Source organism: Peromyscus eremicus, chromosome 3, assembly GCF_949786415.1.
Source record: "Peromyscus eremicus chromosome 3, PerEre_H2_v1, whole genome shotgun sequence".
Taxonomy (NCBI): Eukaryota; Metazoa; Chordata; class Mammalia; order Rodentia; family Cricetidae; genus Peromyscus; species Peromyscus eremicus.
In genome coordinates this window covers 29,570,114-29,582,141 of record NC_081418.1, presented here as the reverse complement: position 1 = coordinate 29,582,141, position 12,028 = coordinate 29,570,114, and the positions used below count along the sequence as shown (strand labels likewise).

General features: G+C 42.8%; 1 protein-coding gene across 1 annotated transcript in view; it reads right to left on the bottom strand.

Annotated features, from left to right (window-relative positions):
• Tes (testin LIM domain protein) overlaps positions 1-8,578 on the bottom strand; it is a 42,705-nt gene extending 34,127 nt beyond the window's left edge. The window contains exon 1 of the mRNA XM_059257393.1: positions 8,425-8,578. Coding sequence (XP_059113376.1) covers positions 8,425-8,451 — 27 coding nt within the window. The 5' untranslated portion in view covers positions 8,452-8,578. The remainder of the gene's footprint in view (positions 1-8,424) is intronic.
• Between the last annotated feature and the right edge of the window lie 3,450 nt (positions 8,579-12,028).

Here is a 12,028-nt window from a genome sequence, read left to right as displayed (position 1 = left end):
TATCACGGTCGCATCAGACACAGCAAAAAAAAAGTTCCCGTGGCTTTGTCTTATTAGTGACCTCCTCACCAAAGCATTCTAGGCTTCCAGCCCAGTTTTCTGTGTTCAGCTCACCACTGTTCAGATAAGAAGAGGCAATAAACTCCCGGAAACTCCTTTTTATAGTTTTCTTAAGGTAGTCAGAATGTTACTATGGTAAATACACGCTCAATCACTCCAGGTCTGAGGATGAGTCAGAGTGCTTCAGCGACAAAGAATTCCTCCAGTAGTAGCCTTACCTCACTGAGCAGGCAGATCTCTGCAGCCCCCAAGGGCTGGCTTCTGGCCAAACACTCTCTACCCTTAAGTCTCACCCCAGCCCAGCCCAACCCCATCCTCAGCAGACTGGGGGAGGATCAGAGAAACTGGAGATGGTAAACTATCCCTTTTACTTTGGGGACCAAATAAAAGCAGCAAGAGCTAGAACATTGTGATCTCATATACCCTTTTATCTTGCTAGGCAATTATTTAAACAGGAAGTTAGGTGAGTGTGAAACTCAGAAAATAAAAAGATGCACCTCCTTCGGATCAGACTCTGGTTGTTTTATAGGACAAGCTAAAGCTGGGTGGTTGGAAAAACTTAATCTTTGTTTCGGCCTCTAACACAGGGCATAAGTGCATATTTATTCTAAGACCAGTGACACTCTTTTCTTTAAAATCTTGCAAATGCTGCTTTTCAACCTGTTTTAAATTTGATTATTCTTGTTTCTCCATTTTTGTGTTTTTTTTTGAGGTTTCTTTAATCACAACCAATATAATTTCCCTGAACATTTCACTATCTTATAAAAATGAGTTTCCTATATGCTTTGAACATTAATGATCTAATAAAATCATTAAAAAAAAAATCAAAGTATCGCTGCGCAGTGGTGGTGCACCCTTTCAGTCCCAGCACATGGAGGGGGGTGGAATCTCTGAGTTTGAGGCTAGCCTGATCTACAGAGTGAGTTCCAGGATAGCCAGGGCTACACAAAGAAACCCTGTCTTAAAACAAAGCAAAACAAAACAAAACAAAAAATAAAAAAAACATAGTATTAGTTACCATGGCAGTAGTTGCTAAACAAAACTTTCTGAGCACAGCAAGCAGGAATCCAAGGCTGACTTCTGCAGGGCGTTTGTAATCATGAAGACTAAGTGTGGCCACTTGAGAGGTCCAAGGATGCAATGACCATTGCTTCATTTTATCATGGTTAGTTCCACACTTCAGTATATAAAATCGCTTTTGCATTTTCTCCCCCGGTGGCCATTATTGAAGATAAAGGAAATGAGAATTCCAAAGTTGGCAAGATTAATGATGCTGAAGACTCACCACCCAAACTTCCCACCAGGTTAGAAATCCAGTATACTGCTAACCTGCCAAGGTACCTCTGGATGTTGTAATCTTAGCTCTGCTGATTTTCATCTATCATTTACTTTTAGGTATTTGTTTCTGTTCTAACACTCTATTCTTTTCATTACTATAGTACCACATCCTGCACCAGTCATAGATAGATAGATACATCTTTCTTTCCTTATTTATTTATTTATTTATTTATTTATTTATTTATTTATTTATTTATTTATTTATTTATCCTGAGACAGGGTTTCCCTGTGCAACAGTCCTGGAACTCGGTCTGTAGATCAGGCTTGCCTTGACCTCACTGAGACCTGCCTGCCTCTGCCTCCCAAATGTTGGGATTAAAGGCGTGCATCACCACAGCCTAGCCAGATATCTTTTTTTTTTTTTTGGGGGGGGGGGTGCGTTTCAAGTCAGGATTTCTCTGTGTAGCTTTGGAGCCTATCCTGGAACTCGCTCTGTAGACCAGGCTGGCCTCGAACTCACAGAGATCCGCCTGCCTCTGTTTCCCGAGTGCTGGAATTAAAGGCGTGCACCACCGCCGCCTGGCCAGATAACATTTAAAGAAGAGCTTTTAAGAGGCAAGTCTTGTTTGAGAGACATGACAATTAAAAACAGTGAGTGATCCTTTGCTTTTCATTTCTCCATACACTAAGGAAAACAACACTTCACATGTGAGCTCAATTGTCCCATGCAACTAGCTTCCCTGTGGAATTCACAGATGTATAAAACAGTTATACACTATACCACTTCCTGTGTACATGTGTATATGTATTTACATGCACATTTGTGGTCTGTGTGATTTATAAGGGCCATGGGACACTGTACTTGGTAGACTGTTACCATAACTTTTTATAGTCAGAGCCATGGGACTCAGAACCTTCGGAATAATCTCTTTCACTTACTGAGTTTTTTTCAAACATGGAAATTGAGATCCAAGGTGGCCAACATAATAAAAATAGTAGAACTACTACAGCCTAGTATGATGTGAAAGGATGCTGATAAAAATAAGGGAGAAAGTATGGATACATGGGTGATCTGTCCAGACACAGACATGTCCTGAACATTACTGACCTTTCCGAAATTCTAAGCAAACTGTGCAGTTCGCTTTGTATAAAGAACTTGTATTCCAATTATCAGGTAGCCAATTACTATTCTATTCTCAGAGAAAGAACACCAAGAGTAGCACTAAGAGAGCCCTACTAAGTAATCTTTGCCACACAGTGATGGCCCCTAATATTAATTCCATTCTGATAATTTCCATAACAAGTTCAAGAGACAGCTCACCATTTTGATGTTTCTCACTGCTTTTTAACGCAAGTTTTTGTAAGCAGGAGGGAAATGAACATTAATAGCTTCCTCAGCATGAGGAGTGCCCTGGTATGCTCATTTGTTTTGGTTTCTGCTCTGCTGTTACCTGTTTGGTCCACTATGTCTGTGAAACTCGGGGCATTTGCCATTGGAAAAAGCATTTCCAACCCACAGAGTGTGGAGACTTCTACTACATGTGAAGTTCAGAAGGCAGAACACTTCCAGAGCTCACCAGGACCCCTGCAGATCCAGATGCTATGACTGACAACCTAAAGCAGAGACTCCAACACAGGCTCGAGACTGCTCGGGATCACATTACTCTTAGCTCCCAAAACAAACTGAGAAGTTGGAAGAATTCTAAAGGATATGGTAAGGAATGCTATTGGAGTTTTTTTGCCTGTAAAAGTCTCCCAGAAATTCCTTTTCATGAGCTTTTTACTTGCGTAGACTTCTATCTGGCAACCAGCACTAATGGGTATGCAGCAAACATGAACTTAAGCACATAACCTGAAAACCAGTGGGACAGATGGTAATTTTATTGGTATAGAAATCACTTCTTCAAATATAATTGTTTTTCCCCCAAGAGACAGAGTTTCTTTGTGTAAACCTTACTGTCCTCGAACTGGCTCTGTAGACTATGCTGGCCTCGAACTCAAAGAGATCTTCCTGCCTCTACCTCCCGAGTGCTAGAATTAAAGGCGTGTGCCACTGCTGCCAAGCCAAATATAATTTTTTTAAATAAGCAAGTAAAATTGTTCAAATGCATCATACTTTATTTGTATGATATAATTACTTCAACACAGTGAATAAATTGGGTAACAGAAGACTCACAAGGTAGGTGGTATAATAAAAGAAACATGAATTCTCAGGATTATGGTTCAAGTTCTTAGTAAGGTTCTTCAGTTGCAGATTAAGTAATCTGTGCTGAGGTTTCTTAGTCCTCAAAGTGGGACTATGGCCCTCATAAGACTTTTGAACAACAATCAAAGTAGTCAAGTATTATAAAATGTAAATGTGTCTCTCAAGCTTAAAATCTAGGTGAAAAGGTGAAGCTCCAAATGTATTTGCAATCTACAGTGACTATCTTAAGAGTTACAGAAACAATCTTTGGGAATTTAGAGTCAATGCTTTTCTTTGTAGGTAGGAACACGGGGGTGGGGGTGGGGGGCATGTTTCTAGAAGAGGGTGGGTTAGTTACAATAAGACAGACCTTGAAGAATGCATAAGATTTAGTATTGGACTTGGAATATGACCACTGTACAAGCAATATTATTCAGTATGGAGTACATAATTGTGACTATTAGTGTTCACTGTCTTGTTCCCACCTTGACACACCATTTCCCTATGCTTGTATCTAGACTGTATAAATGCAAAGAGGAGCTGAACAGCAGTGTGTATTCATGGCTCTGTTTCCTGATTGTGGATTTACTATAACCAACTCCATCAAGCTCCAAATACCTTGACTTCCCCGCCACGATGAATTGTACTCTTGTGCTATGAGCTAGAATAAATCCTTTCTGCTATATTACTTTTGTTGGAGCATTTTACCACAGCAAGAGGAAAAGAAACAAGAGCTTAGCGGGAGCACTTTCCTTTCTTCTGTGGGTTCTGAGTCAAAGCATCTCCCTTTAAAGACAAGCTCTCTCTTCACAAAGACTCTTGAAGAAAATGTCTTTCCAGTGCTTCGTGAACAAAAACTCCTGGAAACAAGTTGTGTCTGCAGAAAGTGATGGTCTGAGGAGAATGCTGGTACTATGGAGAGATTGGAATGGTGAAGGCCCAGAAGCTAATTAATTACCTTATCTTGGGCTAGTTCTAGCCTTCTGGAACAGTCAGTCCCAGCCCATCTGAGTCTGCACTAACGTCTATTAGACAGAAACCTCTTGGAATCTATTAACTTAGCAGATGACTAGCTTCCACCAGCCCAAAATCTAGGAATGTCATCAGACGGCATCTTGCATGTTGGGCCGACAGAAACCTCCCAACATCATGAAATCAGATGGCATCTTGCATGTGGGGCCTACAGAAAACCTCCCAACATCGTGAAATCAGATGGCATCTTGCATGTTGGGCCTACAGAAACCTCCCAACATCATGAAATCAGACAGCATCTTGCATGTTGGGCCGACAGAAACCTCCCCCATCTTGACATGATTGCATCTCTGATGTATTTTAAACTTGCCTCGATTCATGACTTTCTTTGCACTGTAAAGTTATAAAATGTCATGAAACTGCTCCCACGGTGGAACATGACATATAGGATAACTTACATCTGTGTTCCTGGGCCATGGTCACTCAAAATGGCTCCAGAATAAACTCACTCTCTCCCCCCTCCCCCCACTCCTTTCTTTCTGGGTGAGGGGTAGTTTTTCTGTCAACAGTTTCCTACACCAAGAAAGGCTTCATGCAGAAAAGTTAGATTTGAGGACCCAGATTCCCACATACTTGCTTTTTTCACTTAACTAAGGGGCTACCTAGGAGAAAACGCTCATTCTCATTTCCAATGCAATAATCTTTGTGATGCTGAATCTTTTCCAACTCCAGTCACTTGAACTTACTATCCACTTTTGGGTAATAATTAAAGTTTTTTAAACAAATCTGAATGCAGAGAAAGACTTTCTTGTTGTTGTTGTTAATGGCCTTCCACATTTAAGATGCATCTCGTTCTTTTTAAAGTAAAGTTAAAAAACAAAGAATTTCAAGAAAAGTATGTAAGATGTTAGGATAGAGTTTCAAAATGAGATCTACAAAACACAGTAAAATAAAGCCTGGCAGCAATTCTAGGCAGTACAATGGAAGTCACTGGAGTCTCTGTCTTCAGTATATTTTGAAGAACAAAAGTTGATTTTCTCAGAGAGAGGAGCGCCAAGGGAAAACATCTGGTGATGGGCCATGATTTACCATGAAAACGAGACTGTTTCTACCTCTCAGAGCCAGTGTTTACTTTTGCAATCAGATGCAGATTTTTACTCACACAAAGTAAAAGGGATGCAAGACGCAGGAGCAGGGTCCAGCTGAGTGCTTCAGGACAGGGCATGAACATAAAAGTCAAATTCTCATCTAAAATATTGTTAAGACAAAACTCTGTGTAGACAGACCAGCTTCCACATCCTAGCAACAGCTCACTTGCTTCAAACAAAACAAAATACAGCAAAACAGCAATTATGAAACCCAGAGTGCCTGTGATAGTGGTGTGCAACTGTTAATCAACCCAAGGGCAAGTTCATGAAGAAATCTCTCCCTTTATAAACCAAAGACTCTTAGAATAGTACAACCCAAATAGGTCACTGAAAGGTAAAGACTGCCCTCTTTAATCCTTTTTACAGGAAATGGTAATGGGAAATAAATAACATTTTTCCAACTGCCTGGGGAAAATTCTTTTTGTAGTCAGCAATGAAATGGAAGGGCTTTGAGAGGGAAAAATACCACACTTCTTAAGCTACTACAAGTCAAGTTGATTTTTACTTAAATGCCTCTATTTCCATTTCCAAACTGCCTTTGCTTTGGAAGTACATTCAAACAATGGCTTTTCTTGTGTAACTGAAGAAGATCTGACAATTATCTAGACAATGAGGGGACAAGCCTTCATGATGAGTCAGAGAATCTTGTAATACTTCTTTAAGTGTGTTAGGAAGAGATTTCTAAATAAAGCAATTCTTAAACATCTGTTTCTTTTGAGATAATGGCTTCAAGGGTAAAATGGACTCCCAGAATCTTTAAAGTGTTTTGCACTGGGGAACCTTTCAGCCAATCCACTACAAGGAACAGCTTAGGAAAGTAAATCCCATGGTTGGCAGTCAAATGAGACACTGTTGGGGTGTCTGAGTCATCTACTGACAGAGGACCCTCTGAGCATCACCGGGAGTGACAACATCGTAAAATAGGATTTATTGATGTTACTTCATTTTCTTTAAATTTCTGAAATCTTTGTTCTTGAGATGGGATGCAAAGGAGTAAGCTAACAGACGGTTAAGGAACTTGGGTGGAAAGATGTCCTTTTAAAGTAAAAGGAGAATGGAGGAGGATAGTTATGCCACATTTCAAAAGAATTATTTATTATAACCCAGACATCAGGAAAGTGCTTATAAATATCTGCATTTGTTAAATCCCTTGCTAGCAGAAATCACTCTTAACTTTAGACTTTCCTTCAAGAATTATTGTCTCAAAGAGGTTTGTTTTTTTTAATAGAATAGCTTAAAAAATAGTCTTTCGGTCCACAGTAAAACTGAGCAGAAGCACAGTTCCCCCATGGTCTTTGTCTCCACATGCCCAGCACGCCCCCTCATTATCAACCTTGTGCTTCAGAAATGGCCACTTATGAGACACACTGGCACAATACTATTGCCAAAGTTCAGATTCCACAGTAGGGGTCACTTCTGGTATCTTATATCCTGTGGGGTTTGACAAATATATACCAGGGCAGTATTACACACACCAGGATCATTATCCTAGCAGTCCTCTGATTTGCCTATGCATCCTTCTCTACCTTCAAAGAATTCCCACTTTTGAATATTTGAAAAGAATAATTTTCAAATCAGTATTTCTAAACAAAAACAAATGCCTGAAGTAGTTCTTACATTAAAACTCAATGAGTTCAGTGTTAAGACTACACAGCCCATAAATGTTTGCTAAGTGGGAAGCATGGTTAACCAGAAAACATGTTGAGAGAATCAGTATCAAACAGGAAGAGACAAGAACGTATTTTATATTTCCTGTTCTTGACTTCCCTTCTGGGAGCTGATTTTAATCAGAAGGGACCAAGGAGTGCTTCCTAGGTTCAAAGGTTCAAATTTTTATTCGTCAACCGCTTCCTACCCTCATACTTCATATTTGCATACAATTTTAGAAATTCAATTCTGGACACAAAATAGAAATTCCCTTTTAGAAGATGAACCAGCAAATGTAAGGAAGCAAGAGAAGAAAGTTTTCTCAACTTTTCTTTCTTACTCTGCACAACTTCCTTCCCTATTTGATAAATGACCACTAGCTGAAATTTACTTCAAAGTAAACAGCCGCAATTCCCAGGAACAAGACCTTTAAGGTCGAATGTTACAATAGAACGTGACGTCAGCGTTCTTTTGAGTCATAGTCTGGTCCCCACCCCTTTCTCCCAGGCGACCTGAGAGACTCCCCAGAATCTCAGAGCTCCTCAGGTAGGGCTATTAGCCCGGACACCAGGAACAGTGGTGATGAGGGTGTTCCCCAGCACCCGCAACAGCCGCTGCTGGCCGCTGGCTGCAAACATTTTGAGAACCATCTCCGCAAGGAGACAGTTATTTTGGCACTCAGGCCATCAGTGAAACACACACACTCCCCTCAAAGTCATCACTTCAGAAGTTATCAGCAGGCGCGGGTGTGAAGGAAGTGTCACTAGTCAGCAGCCACTTTAGAGAGCCTGGGGCAGCCAGGCTGAGGGGTTGGAGATCGGGACTGTCAGAGCCACAGCACTGAACCACACCGGCTCCCCAGAGCGCAGCTTCCCCAGACAGGAAGCGGTGTCAGTCACCGTCTCGCCCAGACCTCACCCTGGGCTTTGGAGAAGGCGTGGCTGAAAGGTTTTCCGGAAAGTTTCAGGCGCGGTGACAACGGGTCGCAGGGTCCCGCCCCACCGCGACAGTCACTCAAGGGTCCGGGGTCCGCGGGGTCGTCCTCTCCCGGCACCTACCGGGATGTGGGCCGCGAACACAGGGCAGCTCCCGCGCCCAGGTGAGGCGACCGCGCCCGCCGCCCGCGCCACTCACCTTCTTCATTTTGGTTTCCAGGTCCATGCTGGGCGTCGGAGGGACTCGGTCCCGCGTCCGCGATCTCCGCTGCGGGGACACGGGCGCCGACGCCGCAGCCGCTCACCCCGCGCCCTCGAACTTCCGCAGCCCGGTTCGGCTGCGGCTGGGACCTGGAACAAAGAGGCCCCGGCAGCCAATGGCAGCGGGGCAGCGCCGGGAAGCCACCAATCAGCGCGCGCCGCACGCACCTTCGCGGCCAGAGCACGGCGCTGGCAAGGTGAGGGGCGGGGCCGCGAGGGGGCGGGGCCCTGCCGAGTGCCCCAGGGTACGTGGACTCAGTTTCTCCAAAGCCTTAGCCCCAGGGCTGGTGTGGCAGGTTTGATTCCAGGTGAAGGCCAGGTCCAGACCTTTCCATTTCGGTGGGTTGTACTTGTGTGTCGCCGGGACTTTTGATTCAGGTCAAGAGGAGTGGTCCTCCCAATACCAACTTCTTGGGTGGTTGTTAGGGCAAAGAGGAGCCATGGAACTCCTTAGGCATCCTAGGGATGAACTTCAAGTCCTGATTTCACTATGGAATTGTGGAGATGTCCGTTTCTCAAATGCTTTTCTCCAGAGTCCCGAACACTGCCAAAGAATCTTCTCTGACATCCTTAATGCCAATGGAGACTGCTACATTGTTTTGTGAGCCAAGTGAGGCTCACAGGAACTTCTGCAGAAGTAAGTGCTCTATTTGTTTGGGAAACAGAAACTTGCCTTTTGTGCCAAGTGTAATAAGGCAAGGCAGCTCTTGCTTCTCAGTGAAGTCGTGTTACAAATACCAGTCTCATAGAAGCCTGGGCCACCGGAACCCAGTCCATTTCATACCCTCATTCAAGAGCAATTGCAATGAAGATCCTCAGGTTGGAGAGACGTGGGTTGGGGGGTAGAGGCATCTAGGGATCAATCCACTTCACATTTTGCAGGAAACTGAAGGCCCCCAAATGCAGCCATAGCATGTTGGGGACAGAGCTCGCTCTTAAGTCACAGTAACTTCTCCAGGATGTGGAACTGAGGAAAAGAAGCGTTTTGATTTCGGCAAATAAGCGTTTTCTTTTGGGGGGGGAAAAGTGGGTCTGTGTGTGAGCATGTGCACTTGTAAGTGCAGGTTCACTTAGAGTCCAGAAGAATGGGTAGGATCTTCTGGGGTTGGAGTTACAGGCCGCTGTGAGCCTCCTGAGTTGAGCTTTGGACACTGAAATCAGGTCCTCTGCAAGAGCAGGAGGAGCCTTAACAACTGAACCTTCTCTCCAGCCCCAAGCAAATTTCTTCAGTTCCTACTCATAGTAGAAAGTGTTAATGGTTAGGTGTCAGATAGTCCCCTAACCTGGCATCTACAACACACACACACACACACACACACACACACACACACACACACACCTACCTCTCTAAATGGACATTCGATATTAAATATAAAATCTCCATACAATGCAGGCACTTGGGTCCAGATGTCATTTCATTTTACCTCTGGAAATTTGGCAACTATAACACTTCAAAATTCACTTTAGCTAACACTCTCTACGCTTTGTTTTACTTGACAACTTGCTAATAGTTCTTAGCAGAGCACTGAGGTAACAGAGTATGTTTTCCGTATCTGGAAACGGAATGGCCAAAATAGATTGTGATCACTTTTTTCTTTTTATTCAGTCGAAGTAAAGCATTCTAAGTCATTTTCCCAAACTACAAAACAGATGTGGGCCTGGAAAAGTCTGCCCCTTGTAAGTGCTAACGCACTCTGATGAGGTCTAGCAATAATAACGTCTCTGCTTTTCCAGAAAGCTTAACAGATAGAAGATGTCCAGTAGACCAGTTTAAAAGAAGGCACTAAGCAAATGTTGTGACATAAACTTGGGGCCCATTTTTGTGAAATAACAGAGATGACACCAAGAAAAATGATATGGAAGTGTTTTTTTAATTATTACTATTATTTTTAACCATCAAATTTTGGCTTTCTCCTTCTCTTCCTTGCAAGCCCTCATGGTGTCACTATGCGTGGATAGCATTAGCAAGGATGGCACTGGAGTTCAGTGCTTTCTGACGGGACTTTCCATCCTGCCAACTCTAGATTATTGTAAATCATTGGTAGGTGGTTTATAGAAAACAAAATGAGGTAGATCAATGTTAGGAGAATTGGACTGAAGTCTGTAATCGGTTCTTTGAGTGTTAAACAGCAGAAATGTCAAGGAGCTGGAACTGGCATGGTTTGATGAATGGTACAGTTGGTGGCCGAGGACAGGCATTTCTAGCATGATCATCTCCGTGGAAAATTCAGAGAAAAAGAATATACAGGACAGGGCAGGGCTTTACATACCTGTGCATTTCTCACTGAAGAGATGGACAGGTAAAAGGTATGGAAATTGGGATGTTGAAGTGGAGCACCAAAATATAAAGTTTAGAGTTAAGGCCTGTGCTGGAATGGTGACTAAGGTAAGTAACATCCTGTCTGGGTTAATTAAAAGCCGTAGGTGGAAAGAACAACAGCTTGGGGATAGTAAAATAGAAGATATGGAAGACAACCAATAAGCCAGGACCAGCACAGAAAGGAAAGGAAAAGCTAGGCAAAGAACACCCAGAAGGTGAAGGAATCAAATCCATACAACCAAGAGAGGAAATTCAGGGAGGGTTAGCCAACAATGGGAAATTATAGAGAAGGATCCAGTGTGAGGTGCACGTAACAAACTTCATTGATAACTTCTGGGAAGTGCACTGCTGGTGAACTGTGGGGCAGATATTATTGAATTGTAGCTCCCTCTGTGCCTACTGAAGTTCTGTGGTTAATGTTTGCCTTGGCTCCACCACAAAAACGCATGGAAAATCAGCCAAATGCATGACCTTCTCTGGCAGAGGAGAAATCAATCAAATAGAGAAGTCAAAATACTGGGATTTGAAATTCTATCCTTGGAAAAATAAGCAAATATTCTAGATTTTACAAACACACACACTAAAAAGTTCTTTATGCAAGCCAAATGTAGTGTGTTTCCGCTTAAACTTAGTGGTTATCTCATTCCAGTCTCTGATGAGGGAAGTGGCTGAACGATTCTTGTACCTTTGTGCTGTTATGGGAGGGTTGCACTGAGCAATGTAAGCATGCCTGAGATGTTTCCTTTGTCCTTAAGTTGTGTATAGATTAGCAATGCATTTGACAGACAGAGAGGAAAGCTTGTAGGAGTCAGAAAGCTGCGTAGGTTGAGGGAGCACAAGCAAGGTCAAGGGAGAGGGTGCTATGGGTGTTTGCCAAAGCTTCCCAGAGGTGCATTCCCTGGCTGAAGATTAATAAGCGATTTTTAACAATGCTTTTATTAGTTCTTTGAGACTGTGATATAATGTATTGTGAACATACTCATGCCCCCTTCTGTAACAGCTCTTTCTTTGGACCACCAGCTCCTGAATAATGACACGGAGACTTTTTATTAATTATGAAAGCTTGACCTTAGCTTAGGCTTGTTCCCAACTAGCCCTTAGTACGTAAATTAGCACATTTATATTAATCTCTGTTCTGCCACGTGGCCTGTTACCTCTCAAAAGTACCAGACATCCAACTTCCTTTGTGTTTGGCTGGCCAATCTCCCATCTCAGATTCTTT